We start from the raw sequence: 24,046 nt of genomic DNA on the forward strand, positions 1-24,046 counted from the left end.
TTGGGTAAATACCAAAGAGTATGATTGCTAGATTATATGGTAAGAGTATATTTAGTTTTGTAAGAAATTGCCAAACTATCTTCCAAAGTGACTGTACCATTTTGCATTCCCACCAGCAATGAATGAGAGTTCCTGTTGTTCCTCATCCTCACCTGCATTTGGTGTTGTCAGTGTTTTGTATTTTTGCCATTTTAATAGGTGTGTAGTAGTATCTTATTGTTTTAATTTGCATTTCCCTAATGACATACAGTGTGGAGCATCTTTTCATATGCTTGTTTGCCATCTCTATATCTTCTTTGGTGAAGATCTGTTCAGCTCTTTTGAACACTTCTAAATTGTCTTGTTTGTGTTCTTATTTTGGGGGGCGGGGGTTAAGAGTTCTATGTATATTTTGGATACCAGTTATTTGTCAGATATGTGTTTTGCAAATATTTCTCCCAGTTTGTGGCTTGTCTTTTCATTCTCTTAATAGTGTCTTTTGTAGAGCAGTAGTGAATTTTTTATGGATATAATCAGGGAGAAAAATGTTTTTTAAATAAACATGACTCCTGTCTTGGCTTAGTACTCACTCCCTAGCCAAGAAAGTAAGAACAGCCTGAAAGGAACAAGGTAATTGGTTTTTTGGTAGTTGAACATGTGAGAACCGTGACACAAGCATGTTCTCTAAAATAAATGTAATCAATTTTAAGTGCTTTAGTGAGGCAAGATAGACATAGTCTAAAAGTAAATAAGTTGAGGGAAAAACTTGGTTATATGACCTTGTGCAGAACCATAGTAAGATTTTTCTCTGTTTCCGTTTTTATTTGACTTTCTTGTTTCCTCACCACTTATACTCCTTAAGTAACTTAGAACTCTTAGAATGACCAGGAAAACTCTGAGGTTTTCTGCTTCCAGTAAAAACTTATTTCGCAGGAGAGAAATTGTTGCTTTTTTCAGAGAAGGCTGGGAGTGGGTGAAATGTGCCTTTCTTATTCATTCAGTCAGACCTTCATTCAGCAGATGTTTATTGTGCATCTACTAAGTGGCAGGCACTGTGTTGGGTGCTGGTGATATACAAGGAAGCAAGACCCAGGCGTGTCCTTGTGAAGTTGACATTCCAGGGGAGAAATGGACAAGTAAATCTGAAATCAGATCCGTTTGACCAGGGCAATGATAGGAGTGAGCACAGGAGTGTAGGAGCTGTGAACGGGATACTGGGTCTTACACCAAAGCTGAGAACTGCAGGGGGATCAGGAACTGTCCAGATAAAGAGTAGGGAAAGATGTTTCCAGCCCTCTGCTGTTCCCTTTCCACAATGGGAAAAGTTCACATGTAAGAGATATGAGATTGTGGTTGTTTTGGGTTTTACCTTTTTTAAAATTCTGAAATATGCTTACAGAAAAATAATGTTTAAAACCGAGATGGATAGTGTAATGAATTATTATAAAGAAAGCCCACACATAACCACAACTGAGAACACAAACAGAACTTGGCAGCACCTCGGAAGCCTTCTACATACCTTTCCTGATTATGACTGTTTCTCCTCCTTAGAAGTAACCACCTAAGTATGCATCCCAAATATCATAGTTTCATTTTGCTTGTTTTTCAACTTTGTGTAACTGGAATCACATAGCATGTATTCTTTGGTTTCTAACTTTTTCTTCTTCTATTTTCCTTAACATTATATTTTTAAGATTAACTTGTTTATTTTCATTGCTGTAGAGTATCCTACTTTATGAATTCGTTCTTCTGTTGCTGGACATCTGGACTGTTTCCAGTTTGGAGCTCTTACAAAGAAGAGATGTCCTTAGATGATGGTCCCACACCGTTGGCAGTGTGGCATAGCAGTCTTTGGAGTCAAACAGACTTAACTTATATCCCAGCTCTGCCACTCTAACAGATTTGTGACTTTGGGAAAGGTACTTGATTTCTCTGTGCCTCTCTTTCCTCCTCTGTAAAATAGGAATAATAAAAGTACCTGTATCGCAAGGTACACATGTAAAGTGCTTATCACAGTACTTGGCATATAGTAAGCATTCAGCAAAAGTTTGCTGCTGCCTTGGGTTATGCTTCTTACTCATGGGAATGTTTCATTTTTCTTTGAGTAAGTTCTCTACCAAGTTCATATGGCCTGACTATCTGCATGTAGGATTCTAGAAGCCTTTGAGATCCTTTTGCTCAACCCTCTCATTTTACAGATGAGGAAACTGAGTCCCAGTTGGTCAACCCAGGGCTACAACCCAACCCAGAGCTGGGTTCTAGGGAGAAATTGAGGAAGTGATGCCTCTGGACCAGCTCTCAGGGCCCAGACTCTTCTTGATGATTCTTTGGATAGCCATTTTAGCTTCTTCCCTGTATTTTCCTCCTTGCTCTACAAAGAAAGAGGAGAAAATAGAAACCTCAAGGGATTGAAAAGTTGGCTCTATGTTCAGCTGTAGACTGTAAAGTATATTACATTATAGCCAAGTTATTTGATTGACTGTTTGTTGGTCAGAGTTTAGGATTTCACAGGCTCTCTCTCCTGATGAGGCTTAAAGGCAAGAAGACAAAATCAAGGCCATAAAGCCCTCCCTGGGGATTATTGGCATTAGATATAGGTGCTTTGTTTAGCTCAGACTGCTGTTGGATTTGGGTTAAAATTACTTGTGACATTAAAAAAAAATAAGGGAACAGATACATTTCTTATAAAACTGTGAATATGAAGTTGTTTAAAGGATTCCTCAGTTTTTCTCCCAACTAAGAACAATTCACAGTGACTTCCTGATCCCCTACAAATCACTGCACTCTGTCCTCAATCAGAGCTTCCCTGAGCTCTGCCCACCACCCCCCTCAAACCCCTCCACTTCCGCATTTTGCCCATCTTTCCAGTGCTTTCCTGGCCTTTTATTACACTGAACTTCCCTGCACTGTGATTTGTGTTCCTAGGTTCCTAAGAATTTGTGTGTGTGTGTGTGTGTGTGTGAGAGAGAGAGAGAGAGAGAGAGAGAGGTGTGTGAGATGCTCTGGCAACTTTGAGGGGACTCTGGGTCAGGACTTGTACTTTGAAAATAAGACTCCAGATCACTGGATTAATGCATGAGACTAGAGCCTGCACGTGGTAGGCACCTAATAAATGTGTAGCTGCTGCTGCTGCTGCGATGTCTCACTCCTCAAATGAGAATCACTTCTGAAAGTACCTCATTTCCAAGTTAACTACTCCTTCCTTCTTTCCATTCAAATTGTCAAGTCTTACGGAGTGTGCTAAGATTTCTATAAACTGCACCTCATTTTTTTCTATGTCACCACAAATCTCAAGAGTTTATCAACTTGAACATTTACTGCATTTGAGAGGGGTGGGACTAATTTGTTGGTATTCTCTGTGTCTGGCAGTTTGTGTAATGGGAGGGAGTTATGTTTCATTAATCCACCTAAATGGTATAAGGAATATTGAGAGCTCTCACTGACTCAGATCCCCATTTTCTTTCTCCACTATCCAAAAGGGTCTGTTTGGCTGCTTAGCAGTGAGCAATTAGAGCAGCCAGTCTACCCAGACATTAGGCTGGGTTTGTCTGACCTAATATACATGAAGACTCAGTGTTCCCAAAGGGACCCATCCTTTTGAAAGGAAGAAATTAATGATATCCCTTTTCACTGAATTGGTGCCAGGTATTTTCTCTCAGCAGCCTATTTAAAAGAACAAATTCAACCAGGCCCAAGAAACAAATGCAAGAGATCTACAAAGCTCTTAAGGGATGAGTTTACAGACTGTCCTGATTTCAGGGGAGACATTTTTATGCCAGGACACAATGACGGGGCTCTCCCTGTGGGCACACACCAACTTTAAATATCAAACTGTGCATTTGTGCAGAAATCAGATAAGTGCAATGAGCTCTAGGCTTGTTTCTGCTCTTAACTGATTTGTCCTCCAAAGGACAGTTCACATGCTAACTCATTACACAAGGTCTGAATGTTTAGGGTATGGGTGGGGGATGGAACATCCAAAGATCCACTGCAAATCTCCAAGGGTCAAATTACAAAGTGTCCCTTCCGCTTGTCCTTCACTGCTATATTTACCCACGCCCAGAGCAGTTCAGCTCACAGCATCACACTTGTGCTCTGCCTTCTGATTTTCAACTTGGGCTGCCGTCTGGGGACCAAGGCTCTTCTCATCTCTTGTGGGCTGCTCATTCTTTCCTCTCGACTGTGTCCTCTTATTCATTCCATTAGTGGAACCTCTATTTCATGAGGCAGTTTTTATTTAACACTGTGGGAAGGCACTGGGAAAAGTACATCACATTGTCCCTCCCCTTAAAGGAGTTAGAATGGATGCTCCCTCTAACCCACCACTCTGAGCAGATTAACCCATATGAGCATAGAGGACAACCTATGAATAACTGCTGAGTGATTAGAGGATTGAACACACACTGCATGAAGGTTTTGCTTACGTTATCTGTAACCAGGGAATTATAAACTTTGACTTCAGAGTAATTATCTTCTCTTCAGCACTCCTAACAAATGGTCATTCAGGCTGATTTTACATATTCTTGGGCAGACATTTCTACATCCTGAGCCCCTCTGAGAAACTAATGGAATCCATGCTCCCTAACCCTAAAAAATGGGCAAATGCACACCTGCAACATTTTCCACATAATGTCAAGGACTCAACACCTTCATGGTCCCATCATGGTCTACATCCCAGGTTAAGAATCCCTATACTATGGGAAGGAATTAACTAATTTTGAAGACTATCAATTTCGTGGTTAGAAAGCTTGTTAGAAGGATTTTTCTTCTTGCTTCCCAATAACTGAATAAGAAAAATGGCTGCTGCTTTTTCCATGTGAGTTCTTCTGATATTTGTGGATTGCTACGACTTTCTCAGTCAGACTTCTCTTTGGGGGCTTTGACTCTGTAATTCATCAAATGACCCTTAAAAGCTTTGGCTGCCTTCAGGAAAATTCTGTGCCAGGATCTAAAGCCTTTGGACTAGAAGACATGTATGCAATCAAAAAGGAGAGAGCCATGGCTTCTCAAAGATGCCAAGGCAAGTTGCTACAGTCTTTTCCTTCCTCGTTTAAAAAAAAAAAAAAAAGTTAAAAAAAGCGCAAAACTTAGAATGCTTGAAGATACTAAATTCTAGAATGAAAGTTGGAACATAAAGATTGAGATAAAATCATTTTACATTTTACTTTGAACTCCCTACAAAGTGGGCAGTGTTTTCTGAGCCACTTGTATATGCTCAGATAATTTATGCACCATACATATTAGTATTGCTGCTCTCCTTGAAAGCAGTTTTTTTGCTGAATCTCAACATCAATCTGAACGTAAATGTTACCCTATTTTGACTTCTTAGGCCACTAATTTTATAAAAGTAATAATGGTCCCAGAAATCTCATATATTGTGCTTTGGGGTTTTAAAATTGTCTTTGGTTTTTCTTTTACTAAAAGCTGATTTGTAATTATGTAGAATTTGGAGAAGAATCAAGATATAGAAAAAAACAAACTCCAAAGTACTCCCCGGACTCCCAGATAATAACCACAACGAAAAGCCTGACTGAACGTCTAGAGATGAGGGATTTAGACTTGGTTTTAAGCAGGTAGCCCTCACTGGGAAGTGAATTCCCTCAAGTTACATGGTTCTATAACAAGATGTCAAGGATCGGTGATGAAGTTCTGTGCATTGACCGATACTTTTCATCCTCCCTGCCATGGTAAAATGATTGCGGTCTCTGCATTTGAGGAAGTATTTTACAAAAATTGATTGTCATTCCCATTATTAACATTTTACATGCTTCCTTTGAGTTGACTCACCCCCTAAAAGTGTTTTCCTGCCTGTCCTGTTAAAATTAACAGTCTTTCCCTTGATACAGAAACTGTACAGGAGACCTGAAGGTATGGGCCTGTGGCCTTTCCTCACATCCTAGAAAGAACATGTATATATAAAACACGGAACATATCAGACAGAATCCCAGCAGGAAGTATATTACACACTCAAATTATGAGAAATTGGGTACTGTTTAATAAAAGGATTATTTTAAAAGGTTATGGGCAGATATAGGGAAACCATAAAGGATAGTGTATTACCCGGGGGCTAATGAGAGTGGAACCGTTACCACGTACACCTAAAGGGGCAAGGAAAGAGTGTAGTGCCTAGAACACACAAGGAGAGAGCCGTGTCGGTAGAGGGGTCTTGAGAAGAGAGATGACCTGCAGTCAGGGGCACAGTCAACACAAGACAACCCCACAGGAAGGGACCTGGGGAATAAAAGAGAGTATTTTCTCTCTTTCCTCACTTTGTTCCCTCCCTGGTTTCCTGCTAGGGCTCTCTATTGGCCAACCACTGGGAAGCCAAAGTAATCCATACATCTGGGGCAGAAAACATGGTGGAAATGAATGGAGAATGGATTTGGAGGGAAGCAATGCTGCAGAATTTTAAGGGTCCCAATATAACTTCAATTCATAATAGGAAGTTCACAGCCTCTCCCACAAAGATGAAAAACACTTCTCTGGAAGATTTTGTTTTTAAATTAATTCTAGATGGTTTTGGTTTTGTTTTGTAGTGAGAAAGATTGTCCCTGAGCTAATATCTGTGCCAGTCTTCCTCTGTTTTGTATGTGGAATGCCTCCACAGCGTGGCTTGATGAGCGATGTGTAGGTCTGCACCTGGGATCTGAACTGGTGAACCCTGGGCTGCCAAAGCAGAGCAATGTGAACTCAATCACTACGTCACCAGGCCAGCCGCTGGAAGATATTTTTTAAAATAGTGCATCAGTTAGGAATTGTTCTCTGCTTCAATAAACAGACACTGGAATACAGTGACTTCAATAGATAAATATTTATTTTCTTGGTGTCACTAGAAGTCCAGGGAAGTAGGCAGTTTCTGGCATTGGTTCAGAAGACGAAGAATGTTAGAGAAGTTCAAGCCTCTGCAGATCTCTTGGCTTTTCCTTCATGGTCCCAAGACGGCTGTTGGAGCTCTGGCCCTCATGGCTGCATTCTTTGTGAAAGGGCAAAAAGGGTTTTCCTGGGAGCCCTACCCAGTGACTTCTGTTTATGTCACATGGGCCTCTTTTGTCAGCAGGAGAAGCTAGAGAATATATTTGAGTTGATCATATTGTGCCCACTATGATATAAAGGTTCTGTTGGGAAGAATGGATGTTGAATAGACAACTAGTACTGGCTTCCTGAGATAGATTTTAATCATTTGAGGCACATATATCCAAGGGCATTGTTTCATGCTGGTTTCTGAACATGGGAATTTTCAAGTCATATGAATCAGATATTTCCTCCTGAATGTTCAGATTTAGCCTCAGATCCTTCCTCATGGAATATCAAGACCTGCAGGCACAAGAAAGGTCGCTTACAAGAGATGATTATAAAATTCCAAGGCAAATATTCAAATGTGTCTTGTGGAAACTGTTTGTGCAAACAAAATGAAGCTGTTTCTAGGAGAGTCTAGAATAGGAGAAATGGAAAAGAAGCACTTTGTTCGCATGCTGGTAGAAGTATAAAGGACACAATTGTTGTGCAAAAATATTTTGCAATGTATATTGAGGGTTTTTTAAAAATGTTCAAATCTTTTCTCCCAATAATTCACTTAGAATCTGCCTTTTTTTAAAGTCTAGAAAAACTTGAGAACAATTAAATACATTTGATACAACTATATTGTGGAATAATATATAACTGCTAAAAATTATATTTATGAAGTGTTTAAGATAGTGTGGGACAATTGCTTTTATTATCATAATTAAGTTCTGCCGCAGTTTTGCCTAAATATTCCAATCCTTTAGGTCTCCCTTTCCTTTAATATCCTACCGAAGAGGATATTTCCTTTAATATCCAACCCCATCTTGGTATTAGTGGTAGGATTTATACTCTCTACTCCATAGCTACCTGTTATCACCTCAAACTGCAGGAAAAAAATAAACACCCCTTTAGAAAGAAATTGACAAAAAACTTTAAAGGGCAATTCCTAAAAGGAAAAAATGCAAATGACCTATGACTGTATGCAAAAATGTTCAACCTCAAAATTTAATATGAGAAATGAAAATTTCTTTTTTACCTATCAAACAGGCTAGGATGAAAAAAAAAAAGATAACACACAGGGTATCGGGAATATGAGGAAACAAGAGCATTCATAACATTGTTTGTGGCAGAACAACATCCTTTTTGGTGGGCAGTCTGCCAGTGTATCAGTTGGCTGAGCAATCCCTGCTCCATAAACATCTCCTCTGTTCATAGTTGGATGAGAACATTGGGAGCTATGCATACTATTCTGTGACTGGTTGCAGGGAAGTATAAAAAGAACTCAATGGTGTTAATTCTCAGTCACTCTGAGAATGATGGTAGGTGAAGAGAAACAGGAATGTGCTTGACATGGTACCTAGCACAGAGTAGGTGCTTAGTGTTTATCAAATAATAAATTAATTCAGATAGGTAGTCTCTTTGGGGGAAATTGGTTTTGTTTGAAAAAGCATCTTGCATTTTAGTGCATGTCATAAATATTTCTGGTCAACAGTTGTAGCCATGGGACTAGAGCTTAGAAGATGGGGCACAGCCATCTGTCTAGAACAGTGGGACACTTTAAGGGATGGGCTTTCTGTTTGTCTTTTTCTAATTTTGATTTTAATTTTTTTGTTCCATCAAATGTATTATGAAAATGAATGCAGTCTCTAAGCAAGACTGGAGAAAGGGATTAGTAGTGGGCCTTGGAAAAATCTGTAGGGAGCAAGGTAGACTGAATCAGGTTGCTCTGTGATTTACTTAACTATGTGCAATGCTTTGGATGAGAGAAAACTAAACTGGGTCATCTGATTGATAAGCATAATCGTTTTAGATAAATTTGCATGGTCTGGAGAGATGGTCTCAGGCCTTGCTGAAAGGAGGATGTAGCTTGCTTTAAAGTCTTTTCTCCTCCTCTGCTCAAACAATTTTCCCATAACACACCTGAAAAATCCCCAAACCTTTGTTGCAAAAGAATTTGGCTACAGTGATCAGTGAAGACAACTTGAAATATTGGTCTTCCTATCAGCAGGTTGTAGCATATTAAAATATGCTTGGATTTTAATGACTCAAACGTGTTGAATTAGAAACTTCTGCAAGTTTCATTGTTATTTTCTCAGCAGTTTCTAACAACATGTGTTTCAATCGCTTAATGTAAGAAAGCGTCTAAAATAGGAGGTTAGGAGAGTTATTCTTAACTGCTTGTGTTACAAAGGGAAAGATGAAGTAATATTGCTCAGTGAGAAGGACCCTGGATAGAAAATGCAGTTTAGGTACGTAACATGGTGACTGCAAAAAACAATGTCTTAAAATATGGCTATGGCATTATTATCTTGTCAATTATAATGCCTGAAAATTTTTACCATGTGAATTGTGTGGGTAATAATGTTAAAATAAAGCTTATATTTTTGTCTCATTTTGAATATGCATTACAGCTAGAATTCTGTCACTTGAGTTTTCTTAAGTTCTGCTTACCCTGGCAACTAAATGTTGTTATTCATTTTATGAAAGGAATTATGAGTGGCCAGTGAGAAAATTCTAATTTCCCCAACAGCATGTTTTACTAATTTGTTACAGTTATCTGCACCAAACTTATTAAAGTATCAAAATCTATGGAGTTATCAGATCATACTGGTAAAAGAAAGCTCAGTTTTTAAGAAATTATGTACCAAGTGTGAATGGGTTTGGTATCTTGAAGAGGGTCTCACTCGCAGTAAGTAAATCTTCTCTGTATAATTCTGAAGTTCAAATGTTTCTGATTAGTGTCCTGCTGTCTTATTGGTACCTCCTGGAAGGCAGTAAGATTAGTAGAGTGCATGAGTTCCTCATATCTCGGCATGATTGGATCCAGGTTTGAGAGCAGGGCAGTATCCCTGCTGAAGAATGGCAGCATTCCATGCCTGAGTCACAGACTCAGATCCTCAGAACTTTAACATGGGCGTTTGTCAACCCTCTAACCTTTAATAGTGTCATATTTTTAAATGAGACACTTAGCCCAGTGGCATGTGGGAAATAAGCTGTAGAATTTTTCCAAGCAACCTTCAGTTAAAGCAACAATTTGAGCTGTATTTATTGCATTTATTGTCATGAAGAGATTGTCTTCTTGTCTTTCCAGAGTCCATTTCCTAAGAGCAAAAATAAAATAATACAATAGAGGAAAAAGAGGGAATGGTTTTAGTAATAAACTTGATGTTTACTTATAAACTTTATTGTTATGTTATAATAATATATTTGTAATAATAAATTGTGATAATATATTCTACTGAAACTGTCATTCTAATACAAAAATCATAACTAAATGAGTTAATGAAATCAATAAGAATTTCAATAAGATCTTTGTGAATTTCTTTGTTTCTCAACTGAAAATGTAAATTTTCTCGCCTACTGGTGGATTTTAGGTGATGCTAGTGAAGATTGTAGAAGATTCAAAGAAAAGGACTTACAGAATTGTTTGAAGTTCTCTTTGGACCTGAAAGTATGACATTCCTTTGCTCATATAAAAAAAAATCACATAATGAAATGTTTAAGAAAGTTAACAAGGTACAGCTCCAATCGAAGCAGCAAAGAACAAATCACTGAGCTTTCGCTTCTGAGCTGTCTAAGATGTTTTGTGTGGAGCCTTTGGCTGAGGTTAGAAGAGAATGATCTGCTGAATGGCTCCTCTCTTAATGCTGAAAGGCCTCCAGGCAGAAAGTCCAATGGAAAAAAATAACACACAGCTGAGAGTCACAAATGGAATGTCACTGTGAAGAAAGCCATGCTTTTTATTGCTTCTTATAGGGAACAGAAATGACTGTGAGTGTTTGAGAAGTAGGGTCTTAAGTAGTTTTAACACAGACGCAAACTGTGAAAAGCTTAATGAGATTTAGGTGTGAAATGATGAAGTGTCATGTACATTTTTATGTGCTTTCAAATAAAAATTGCATATTCCATTTAGTCACTTTTTAAAGAAGTAATAGTACTAACATCACTTAGAAACAAATACAGTTTACAATAGATCTTCAAGTGATCTGCTGCAGTACACTAGTGGGTGGTGAATGGGTTATGTTTGTGGCAAGATATTGAGGCAGTCAGGCAGAACTGGGCAACTGGAGCACCCATTTACCTGGTTGGGCCATACAAATAGTATCATTTTCTGTGTGTGTCATGACATGGCAGAGGTTGAAAAACCTGCTTTACAGAAATGCTTTGGAAAATCCCTGAATTCCAAAAGAAAGGGCATGTGCAATTATTTTATGAGTAAATAAACGGAGGCAGAAAGAGTGTAGCGTAGGTTCCCAAATAGAATGCACAATGTGCTTGGTGATAAAAGGGGGCAGAGTGGGGAAGAAGGCCATGGAGGAAGGCCAAGGAGTTCTCATTGGGCTTTTTTGCTTCCTTTGTTTGACCACACTGATTCTAACAATAAATACTCAGAAATGTTCTAGCAAATGTTCGGGAGTGAGGGCATATGGAGCGTTTGATTTTGTTTGTGTTTAAAATATGGTTTCCACACAGATGGCATTGGTTTAGCTGTTGTGTGACTTTGTTTGGATCTTCTTTTGCTGAAAAAAGAGATGAGAACCATAGCTCTTTGAAACGTCCAGCTCCTTGGTTTGTGTTCCTTAGTTTGTCTCACCGCATTCACAGACGTACAGACTTCTGTCCCTAAAATACCTTCACTTGTCAGGGAGATTACAGTGACTTTCAACAGTGGTTTCAGCTGGATCTTGGAATATTAGGGTTAAGGCATAAAAGGAGGCTGTGACAATTCCATGGACCATGGATTTAAATATTTAGATATTTAGATTCCAGAGTGCAGTTACTGTAGCAGGAATCTGGCCATCATACTGGAGTTGATGAAGCCAACTATTTCCTTGAAAGATTGGATGTCCAGGGACAAGGTCTACAAAAAGGAAGTTAGTGACATCTGTGTCCTATTAGATAAGTTAGCCTTTAATATCCAAAGATATTTTTAGATATCCAGTCTGTCATTTTTCTCTTCCAACCTTGGAGGTGAGGGTGGATAGGAGTAGAGAGAGAAAAAAAACAGAAACAAAACTTTAAAATACTAGAAATTCATAAAATTATGAATGTCACTTTTTTGTTTATTAATCATTATGGCTGTACTTTTCTGTTTCTGGGCCTGAATATTGTTCCAGGGAACATTGGAGTGCCGGCTTTGTTTCCTCTTCTCAAACAAACATTTATTTCTCACAGTTCTGGAGGCTAAAAAGTCCATGATCAAGGTGCCAATAGATTCAGTGTCTGGTGGGGGCCCCCTTCCTGGTTCCTGGACAGGATCTTTTTGCTGCGTCCTCACATGGTAGAAGTGGTGAGGGAGCTCCTGAGTCTTTTTTATAATGACATTAATCCCATTCATGAGGGCTCCTGATCACCTCCAAAGGCCCACCTCCAAATGCTGTCACACTAAGGATCAGGATTTTAACATATGAATTTTAGGGGAACACAAACTTTCAGTATTGTAGACACCTAACCCTACTTTTTGGTGATTTTCCTTAATCATTGTCAATTGCCTGCTAGGGCTTATTTTATTGAGCAAATGACTGTTCTGATTATTTGCCCTTCAAGAAACAACCATTTGTATATTATTCTGGCCTAGTTTTTGGATTTTTTTATTTGCAAATTTTCTTAGCATTTTTGCAGATCCCCAGACAGTTCTCAACTATTGCACAGATATCAGTATAAACATTTATTCTACAAATTAGCAGCTCCCTGCAACCCACCTGTAAATGATAGGCAGGAATTGGAAGTTCCCACAGCCTTATCCTTAAGCCTCTGGCTATCATTGCTCCCTAAGGTGGTGCTAGGAACATAGTGGGGACTCAGTCTTTGTGAAATAAATGAGCCTATCCCATCATCCTGAAAGACTCACCAGTAACCTCTCTCTTGCTGATTTAGGATTATCTCCTAAAAGCCTGCTACTAATATAACCTTATGTTTCTCAAGATAAATAGCAGATAGATTTAGTTTATCAGACTTAGCTGGCTTTCACCTAGCAATAATTTCTAAAGGAATTGGAGATGTTGGTGGATGTTTTTGAGCAAGAGCAAGTGAAAGATTTGTTTATTCCTTAAATATACATTCATTTGTCATTTGCTGTGATCCAGGCCACAGAAATAGAAAGATGAATATGATTCTGTACCTGCTCTCAGATGGGATAATTGTTATTATGTTGTGTACAGGATGAAATGGGAGCCCAGTATTAAACAGGGATTTAACTTGGGAGTTAGGGAAGGCCCAAGGAAAGGTGAGCCTGAGATGGTTCTTATAGGACTAGCAAATGGAGTTTGTTGTGTTGGAGCATAGGCTGAGCTCTGAGGAACAGTTGGAGATGAGCTAAAGAGATAAGTAAGTGTCGGATCAGGAAGGGCCTTGTGTACAGAGCTGAAGAGTGCCATCCTTGTTCTGAAAGTTATGGAGAACCACTGAAGATATTAAGCAGAGAAACGATATGCTCCTCCAGAGAATTATCTCTAGCTACCATATACAGTATAGATTGGATGAGGGCAAAACTAGAGATGACACTAGCAGAGAGGCAGTCGCTGTGGTCCAGGCAAGACTTCATGAGGGCCTGAATTAAAGCAGTGAGATAGATGGAATGATTCTTGCAGGGAGGGTAGAAGTAGAGTGCACAGGGCCTGGTGACTGATGTATGGTGGAGAGTAGTGGAGGGAGGAATCGGGAATGAGATGCCTTTGTTTCTGACTTGTGCTCTTCCTGAACACATTGTAGAAAAGTGATGCCTTTTCAATAACTTTTTAAGGCAATGAGTCTCAATGACATCTGCTAAGATTATGATGAAATGATGCTAGAGAAAGAAGTGTGAAAACAAAGGTGAGTCTTTCAATATGCGATTGAAACATTGGTGGTCAGGTGGTAGAGAGGTGGAAGAGGCAGTCAAAGATTGGCATTTCCTCCACCCACTAACAGCACAGGCCCCATCTTCATGGCCAAGGTGGCCCTTGCTTATGTGATGCACCCCTGGTGCAACATAGCAGGTGTTCCCTGGGCTATATACTTCTTGAAGTAATTTCAACAAGCATAAATATCTCTAGACATATTTGGCTTGATTGGGGAAACAAATACACAATGTAATATGTTGTGAATCTATGCCTGTTTTTCATTTTTCCAGGCCAATCTATTATGAGAAATAATTTGTACCACAACTGGTTTCCCTCTCGATATTCCTGAACCTCTTGTCCCTTCAGTAATTCATCATATAAACTCCAATCTTCCATACTTGACATCTTGGCCTTGGTTGGTCTTTATGTGTTTTTCTAGTCAGGGATAGGACTCAAGTAAAAGGTATATATATTGTTAAGCTAGGTTGTAAACTCTCTAAGGCAAAACCACTCTGTTATTCTGGAGACTGGACTGCTTCTAGGAGATACTATGTGTATGTAGACTATGTTGTCCCAGCAAAGTTTGACTGAGTTGAGAATCAAACTGCATTATCTAATTACTGGTAGGATGTAGGATTCCTGTAAGTCAAAGTACAAGAAACTATAGAGTGGCTACCTAGGTGACTAATTCAAAATGAACACACGATTGCCTGTGCTCCAATAAGAACTACAGGAAGAACTACAGAAAGAACTACACGTGGGCTTAAGAACACAAGCCCTCTTACAGTCCAAAGAGGGCTATCAAGTCCATTATAAGTCTACGAAACTGTTTATTTTCCAAAGTAAAATTAACAGCTGACGAAAGACAATTAACTTTATAATAGTAGGAATAACTTGTGGCATTTAGTGGCGTGCAGGTTCTGGGCTTTTGATTGACACAAAATTCTCCTAAAAATATTTTGTACCATTAATTGGATAATCTCGAAGGGAGGGAATGACTGTCCCAGCATAAGCTAGAAGAATATTGCAAGTTAAGGGGTGAAAAGATAATGCCAATATATGTTTCACGATACATTTTTTTAAGAAAAGGAAGAAAATGCTTCTAAAAGATGAAACATGGTCATAAATAGGATATATAAATAGGCCTGTTTAAGATTAATTTCTGTCAATCAACCATAGGTGCCCCTTTCCCTCTCCAGATCTTCTTGAGTTAATTAGTGACTGTAGTCCCAGTTAAGTTGAAAGTTCTTTTAAAATGTGTTCAATAACTGCCTGGTTATTGTTTCTTATTAGTGCTTAGAGCTGGAGTATGCCTTAGGTTCACCAGCCTAATCACCCCATTTTATAGTAGAAGAAACTAAGGACCAAGAAAGTGATAGGACTTGCTACAGCTCAAAGCAAACACACAAAAAGACTTTCACCCTGTGCTGGTTCAGAACACTGAAGCACTTAACATAGCGTGGATATATTTGTTAATCAGAAAGGCTTGATTATGTTCTCTTTACTGGATTTAAGTAAATCATAAAACCTTAACTAGTTTTGCCCTGAAATATGACCATCTTGATGATATGCATGCATGGTGGGTTCTCATTAACCTTCATCAGGTTTAAGCAATACTTAATTCTAATTGGTTTCATCTTAAGTTGGCCATTATTTAATTTATTGAGATTGACCAGTGTAATATATGGTTTTCAGGGTTTCAACCCAATTTGGGGATTTTTTGCAATGCAGATATTTTCCTTTTGCCCAAGGCAATAATAGACAGGGATGCAAACACTGCTTTAAAGAGGGTGTCTGCTGATTTACATATTTTAAAAGTATTAAGATCAAAGGTAATGAGAATTTAATCCATATGGCATGCAGAAGATAAATAAGAATATTAATACTGTATCAAATACTAATTAAAAGAAACACATGGATCTAATTTTAAGAATGTAATGCAGGGATGAAATACTCTTTGTAAAGTTAAGACCTGATTCTCTCGTAAAAAGGACAGTTGTGGTGAGTTGTTTTTCCCCCTCAGGGTGAACTGCTGGCTGGTTCATATATATAGCTTTCAGAGAATCATGATAATTATGAGACAGTGATTCTGCTTTAACAGTTTACAAAGTGCTTTCACATCTTTTTTGATCCTCAAAGCAAACCTTTTAGTTCCTAGAACGCTCACCCCCATTTCACTGAAGAGGAAATAATGCTCATAGAGGCAAATGAACCCAAACCTAATCTCAATCTCAATCTTAAACCCCCTCTCCCTCTCTCCCCTTCCTGCTCTCCCTTCCCCGCACCTTCTCCCTCTCTCTCCTTTAATAATGGTTACTTAGAAGGATACAGGGAGATAAACACTCATTCACTGAGAATAAAGGGTGTGTAAATTGGCACAACATTTTTAGAGTATCTCTAACTGTCCTTAGAGTTTATGCTAGTCATCTCACAGAATCTAACTTTAGGAAATAATCAGAGATATAGTCAAGTAGTTATGCCTAAGGATGTTTGTGGTAATTATAAGTGAAAAATTTTAATAAACCAAATGTCCAACAAAAGAAGAATGTTTAGATTATCGTATATCTTAAATGATGTAATATTAGGGTGCTATTAAAATCATGTTTACAAGGAATATTTACAGTTACAAGCAAGTGTTTGTATTTAAATGTTGAGAAAAAAGAATATAAGATATAGAATGTAATTTTTCATATATATTTACATACACTCACATATTTATATTTATTTTATCTGTATCAGGAGTCAGCAAACATTTTCTTTAAAGCACCAGATAGTAAATGTTTTAGGCTTTGCGGGCCATAAGGTCTCTGTTACCATTACCCAATTCTGTTGTTGTAGCATGAAAGCAGCATAGATAGTACGCAAACAAATCAGCATGGCTGTGGTCCAATAAAACTTTATTTATGGACGCTAAAATTTGAATTTCATATAATTTTTGTGCGCCACAAAATATTATTTCTCTTTTGATTTTTTTTCAACCATTTAAAAATGTAAAAACCATTCTTAACTCGCTAGCTGTACAAAAGTAGCAACGGGCCAGATTTGACCTGAGGGTCGTAGTTTGCCGTAGTCAACCCCTGAATTACATTATGGAAAGAAATACCCTAAAACAGTCGGTTGCCTCTGGGTAACAGGATTATGAGAACTCCTTATTTTCTTCCTTAATATACTTCCCTGTATGTTCTACATTTTCCAGAGTACACGGATTATACTTTAATAATAGGAAGAAAAGAATAAGGCTTGCTTTTTAAAAGAATTTGTCCAAGTTTAATAAATGGTAAGTGGCAGGGGCAGGTCTTGAACAGAAAACTCCTTTCTACCATGCCCTTTACCTCATAGAATCTCATAGCTGGAAGAGTCTTTGGAGATCTATGAATAATTCAAAGCTTTGTTTTACAAAAGGAAAACTTAACTACAAAAACTTAACAGCTTGCTCAAGATACACAGCAGTCCGCGGCAGAGTCCCAGCTGGCCTCAGGTCCCCACGCTCCCTGTACAGTGCTCTTTCCACTTCCTCTCTAGACACCATCGGATCAGTGGGGACCATCTTTTTTGTTTTAATCTCCAAATCAATCACTTTTATTTTATATATTCCCTTTCCTTTGTGTTTCTTTTCTTTAAATACCCACAACCAATTCTGTAGACTAATGTGTGCAAAAATCAGAGGCCTGGTGTCCTAATAATCCTTTATGAGAGAATCTCACATATGGAATGAGTAGCTGGAAGAAGAAATCTTTGTATAGTCAGCTTTGTCAGAAAAAGGGTCCATTTCTGAAAGCTCAGTTAGGTGATTCTCTGTCGGCCCTCCTCTGTGAGAACATGTCCCTGACAACCCCCTGCCAGGAGAGCGTCTCTGCCTCCCCAGCTACTTTCCAGGCCTTTAGAGCCTCCTCTCGTGGTTGGCCTGCTCCCTGACTACAGCCTTATCTAGGGAAAGGACACAAGAAATAGATCTGAGGGGCTGGTCTGATGGTATAGTGGTTAAGTTCGAGGGCTCAGCTTCAGTGGCCCGGGGCTCGTGGGTTGGATTCCAGGCACAGACCTACTCACCGGTTCATCAAGCCATGCTGTGACGGCATCCCACATACAAAAAATAGAAGAAGATTGGCATAGATGTTAGTTCAGGGACAGTCTTCCTCAAGCAAAAAGAGGAAGATTGGCAACAGATGTTAGCTCAGGGCTGATCTTCCTCACCACAAAAAAAAAAGAACTAAAGCCAAAAGTCCTGGGTTTCAGCCCTAGTTCTGCCACTTATCTTTACTGTCCTGAGAATGTTTAAGGAAGGTTGCTTTGCTTAAGCCCTCTTGTCTTTCATTTTCATCCACTACCTATTTACTCATCACCTATAATTTTTTCGAGGTCACTTTGCTAGGAAGGCCTGGGGACAGAAGGATAAGTCAGTCACAGCCTGCAGTGTCAGTAAAGTGGAAGTATCTCCCCTGCCCTCTTCCTGGGGAGTTGGGTATCCAAATTAAATCTTCTCTGTGAAGTATTTTGAAAACTTAAGCACCATGCAAATGTGACAGGTGACTTTTATTGGTGTCTTTGTTCCTCACTAAAGAGTCAAAGGCAGGAGGCTAAAGCTTTCATAATGGTTAACCAGAAAAGAAGGGCAGAGGGAGGCCCCGAGAGAGTTTCAAGACCTCAGGTTTCTAGAAATAACAACAGACTGTCCACAGGTCCTTTCTTCCTGCTTGGCCTATCAGCATGCTAACATAAGGAGCTGAAGGCGAAGCTGATGGAAGTTAAGTCATTACTAGGTTTTGATTAATTTGAGCTTGCAGATGCTCTAATGGCTCTGAATTCATATCCCCAGGATGTTAGAAATACCAGCCAAAAAATTAAAAAATAAATAGGTTCCTATGTCCTTATGACCACATAAAACAAATTTAGAAAAACTTTTCCTATTCAGATAAAAATTTTTGGTATTTTTTTTTTAAGGAAGATTAGCCCTGAGCTAATATCTGCTGCCAATCCTCCTCTTTTCGCTAAGGAGACTGGCCTTGAGCTGACATCCGTGCCCATCTTCCTCTACTTTGTATGTGGGATGCCTACCACAGCATGGTGTGCCAAGTGGTGCCATGTCCGCACCCAGGATCCAAACCAGCAAACCCCGGGCTGCGAAAGCAGAACGTGCACACTTAACTGCTGTGCCACTAGGCCAACCCAATTTTTGGTATTTTTAAGATGCAGAAGGGAGACAGGTTATAAAGGATAATTCTAGTTTAAGATCCCAAGCAACGTAAAGGACTTAACCATTCTTTAATATTTACTGTATTTATCTCATATGGATTACATACCCTATCAGTGCTAATGTGTGTATATAAAACTGCATCTTAATATGAGCCTGCATGGTCCTTTATCACCACACATATGTTTAATTACAAGATGACTTCCCTGTGAGGCTTTTGCTGGCAAGTAATTGCACACCTAACTCAAACTAGCTGAAACAATAAAGAGGATTTATTGGCTCACTTAATTGAAATGTCCTGAATACATGAGGCATGACTTGATCAGAACTTAAGGCTGTGTTTTCGCAATTCCCTTAACTCTGTCATCCTGCATGGTTTAGCTTCACCGTCACTTTGGTTCCTCTTAAGATGGCAAAATGGCTGCAGCAGTTGTAGACTTTAGATCTAAACAAAACCCTGTTCACATGGAGATGGAGCTTCCATATCCCAGAATTTCATCGAATGACCCCTAACCAATCCCTGTAGCCATAGGCTAATTGGCTGGTACCTGGGTTGTATGCACCAATCTCTATAAGGAAGGGAATGGAAGTGCCCTGATTTAGACCCATCTCTCCCAAATACGTAACTATTATGCATTGTAGAAGGAGTGGAATAGATATTGAGTAGACAACAGGATTCATTTTATCAGTCAAGGTCCAGTTAAGAGAAAGAAATCACACCAGTTATTTTACAGAGAGAATTTAACAACTGTTTGGTTGTTAACAGATATTAGAGAACTGAAAAGATGAAAGGGAGACTCTGCAGTATCCAGGAGATATTAACTTTAGGAAGCAGCTACCACTTCTAAAGCTTGAGGAACAAAGGGAAGATGTTGTGATTGTTAGAACCTGGGCTTGGATGAGGGGCCTCATAGAACTGAAACCCAAACCTCCAACTAGGGTCACTATCCAGCTGATGCTGGTATCTCAAGGGATGCAATGAGGCTGATTCTGGTAGGTTGGATACACTGCAAGCTGGAATTGACTGTGACTGCAGGAATCAACTATTGCTGCCAGTGTGAAGATCTGTTGTTGCAGTGATGCTGATAGGAGCAAGGAGCAAACAGGAAGAAGCAAGTTCCACCTTCCCTCTCCAGCTTTGCAGTCTCCCTCTAGCACCCGCTGTTGACACAGTCTAATAGAGGGGTCATATGGCAAAGGAGAAATATGGTTTTTAGGGTCCCATCTACCACCACAAAGAGTGTGGCGCTAAGAGTAATTGTATTAGGAAAAGAAAGAGAACAGAATAGTGTGCTTGTGTATACACACTTGTGCATTAAAAAAAGCAAGAAAATATGTATGGCTGCTAAAGTCCTTGTTACTGTAAATGAAGTGGTCATAAAGCCACAGTAGATGTCGTAATTTCCTTACTCCATCTGTGATCTCTTAGGTAAGACCTCAGCTTGTTAAGATTCTTTACCTGACAAGGCGTAACCCAAACCTCATTCCTGAACGGTCTGAATCTTCACTGGTTCTGCATATTTCTGCTTGCTATAGTTTCATGGAAGTACTGAGAGCCACCCAAAGAATGTCCTAGGTTCCAGACAGAGTCGTCTTTGCTCCCACTGTGTAGCCCCAATTCCCAGATAATCAGGATGAAACCATCCAGCAGAGTAATCTCTTTTTTTTACCTGCTGGTTCAGTGGCACAAGGAGCCCAAAACACCAAGAGGCAGTTTCATCTTCTGATTCAATGAAACCATTCTGCATCCCTTGATGGAAGCATTTCTTTCTTGGGTACCAAGAGCTTCAAACCAAGAAACTCAAAATTGTAGGGACAAGACGCAAAAATTATATATAAAACTATTTTAATTATTTAGGAAGTGATAAAAATTCCAGAGTGAACTCATTATCTCTGATTTATTACTCCCCTGAAAATAGATTTTTATCTTAGGCTTTAATCTCCTGGAGGGCAAAGTCCATAACTGGTTCATGTTTGTATGCCCTGTATGGCCTATTATAATATCTGTAATCTGATAGGCAGTCAATAAGTGCTGGTCAAATGGATAGCTAGATAGCTAGATATGGGCTAACTGGTCAGTTTCAGAAGACTAAAAAATTTTTCATTTTCTTTTTAATATTACTAGCTCACATCTGAAAGCTAAGTTTCTTCAGTTCTCTGGATTTATGAATATATTCTAGTAATCTGTGAGTCAGCAACTGCATTTATCAGTATTGGGTTGAAGATTACTAGTACGTGAGTTCCTCAGAGGAGATTATGGGTCCCTACTCCCCTTCAGAGTATTATGGCTTTTGGGTAGTGTTTAATATTACTGTGCACTATAAAATGGAATATCTTAAATTTTAGAAGATTCATTTTCCTGTAAGTGACTTTTAAACAGGGAAACTTTTCATTAGCTCCTCTTCCCAAGTCCTGAGGAGCTTCTGAAATATGAACCAAAGCCATCTTCCACTGCCTGGAGCTCCTTCACAACATCAAACGCTTAATGAAAATGTTTTCCTCAAACCTCAAGCATTTCCAAATATTAAATGTGAAGAGGAAAGATTTTGCTTTAACTGCAAAGTGTTCTACAACTGCAGGGTAACTGAAAATGTGTGTGTGTGTGTGCGCGCGCGTGCGGGCATGCACATGCGTGTATGTTTTTCCTGTTTAATACTTCTGAGATTAAATTTAATATTATGCCAAACCCTCTCTAAACAAGGTTGTGTAAACAATACCTGTTTGGGGTATTCTCAAGGGTTCATTAGGAAGAAGTAGGAGGGGTATGTGCTCTCCTCAAAATACAGACACGCTGTCAGCCTGAGACAAAGCGGGTTCTCACAGACATAAGGTCGCCCTGTGTGCGTAGGGCTCTAATGTCTGGGCACTCTAGCTGGAAGCCTAAAGTGGGTTGTTTGGGGGCAGGAGGCAAGAGAAAAGGCACAAAAGAGTGACCAGGCAGATTCGTTTTAATTAGATCTGTTTTACTAAAGCACAATTTTAAGGGCTGGCATGGACTTAAAAACAGAGCAGCTGTTCTGTATTTGAAGTCTCGCCCTCTCCTGAACTGCTAGGAGGTACGTGCTTTGTTTTAAATCAATAGTAGCAAAAGTAGTTCCCTGTGAGAGGTATTGGAAACTTAGTGAACATTTTCTGTTGAAGGATTTCAAAAGCATCCTAAGGTAAATACAGTGAACACTCTTAATTACTGGTAAAATTTGCATTTTACATCATTTATACTGTGTAAAAACATGTATTAAATGTCCTAGGCTGTTAATGTATTGGCTGTTTTATCCACAGTTTGCACTCATTTCTCTGAACTAATTGCTAAAATATTGATGTTGTTCACACGTGAAACTTGCTTTCAAGAGTAGGTATTATGGGGGCCAGCCCAGTGGCCGAGTGGTTAAGTTCACGTGCTCCACTTCGGCGGCCCGGGGTTCTACCGGTTCAGATCCTTGGCGGGACATGGCACTGCTCATCAGGCCATGCTGAGGTGGCATCCCACATAGCACAACCAAAAGGACCCACAACTAAAAATATACAGCCGTGTACCAGGGGGCTTTGGGGAGAAAAAGGAAAAATAAAATCTTAAAAAGAAAAAGAGTCGGTATTATGGTCTAAGTGAACAGAAAGAAGCCCCGGGAATTGTGCTGTCCCCATCTGGCGGTGGCATTACATGGAGGGCCTGAAAAGCTTGCTAAAGGCTTGGATCTTTAGCAGTAGCTCCAAAGAGCTTAGCACTTTGTTAGAGAAATGACTTTGTTTCAGAAATTGTATATAGTACGGGGAACAAGTTATTGTTTTTAAGAAATGAATATTCAAATTAGTCTGTAAGTCCTGGGCAAACTAAAAGTTTATGGGTTGAATTTAATTACTCAGCATGTTTGTAGAGCTTGTTACTATAGAAGCAACTATTTATATAAAGGCAAGAAAATAGACTTCTTGGTTGTATAACTAATAAAATGGAGAAACTGCACTAACAAAGAACTGGAGAATCATCAACAAATTTCAAGATTTGTGATTTGTAACCAGTACTCTTTCTTTGTGCAAAACTTTTTCAAGTTATTTGAGCACGGTGGGGGCACTGCCAGTTACAACTGCAATAGTCAGTGCTTTGATATATATTTGCATTTATATATATATATTTGTACTTTATTATATATTTTATATTTTATTTTATATATTATTTATTTTGTTATATATAAATATATGTTTACTGTATATTGTGTGTATGTATAAAATATATAGTAAGATATTTCAAACACCCATAAAAGAGGAAAAATAATTTTAAAACACCCCCCAGTAGGTCTTAGTATCTTATCCTATTTGCTTCATTTTTTTTAATTTGAAATACTGTTGGAACTCCCCATTACCTATCCCAATCCTGTCCTTCCTCTCTTATCTCTGTAGCAATCAGTATCCTGAATTTTCGTTTCATTCCCTGCATGTTTCTAACTTTTTACTAAATGTATAGGGACGAGGCTCAGGACACACTACTGCAACACATGGGACCTTGGCATATTGAGTATTTCAAGCTGAAGGAATTTGAGAAATGGCTTTGCAGAAAGGACTTTCTGACCTTCCCCTGAAGGAGGTCATAAAACCCTCTTGTGAGAGATGCCCTCCCTGTACCTGGAGGAAAAGAGCGTTCTTATCTCCAAAGAGAAGGGGCACAGAGAGGAATCTGAAGGAACGCTCCTTGCTGTTTCCCCCAGTTTACTATACTTAGCTCACCCTTGTCCTATCACAGCTCTCCACTCGTCCTCAAACCGAGCATAAAAACCTTCAGGTTTAACCATTTCTTCAGATCTTCATTGCCTTGCGAAGGCTCCCGTGTCATGTAAAATTTATACTAAATAAATTGCTTGCTTTTCTCCTGTTAATCTGTCTGTGTCAGTTTAATTTTCAGACCCAGCCCAGGACCGTAAGAAGGTCAGGGAAAACTTTTTCCTCTCCTACAGTTGTCAGAAGCCAGTTTATCCTGCAGCTAGAGAATCTTAGGCTCAGGGACGCTCACTCTCATGCTTCCTCCAAGGCTCCAAAGTTGTCAGGGCAGTTGTCAGGGAAGCAG

General features: G+C 39.1%; 1 protein-coding gene across 17 annotated transcripts in view; it reads left to right on the top strand.

Annotated features, from left to right (window-relative positions):
- MYO3B (myosin IIIB) overlaps positions 1 to 24,046 on the top strand; it is a 409,912-nt gene that overhangs the window by 336,569 nt on the left and 49,297 nt on the right. The window contains exon 32 of one of the 17 annotated variants that reach the window (XM_070580120.1): positions 10,356 to 10,893. The exons of 15 other annotated variants lie outside the window; for them this stretch is intronic. In XM_070580120.1, coding sequence (XP_070436221.1) covers positions 10,356 to 10,438 — 83 coding nt within the window. In that variant the 3' untranslated portion in view covers positions 10,439 to 10,893. Of the gene's footprint in view, positions 1 to 10,355; positions 10,894 to 24,046 lie in introns of those variants that run through there. One more of the 17 variants, XM_070580118.1, reaches the window with a different exon arrangement.

This window comes from Equus przewalskii, chromosome 17 (genome assembly GCF_037783145.1).
Source record: "Equus przewalskii isolate Varuska chromosome 17, EquPr2, whole genome shotgun sequence".
Taxonomy (NCBI): domain Eukaryota; kingdom Metazoa; phylum Chordata; class Mammalia; order Perissodactyla; family Equidae; genus Equus; species Equus przewalskii.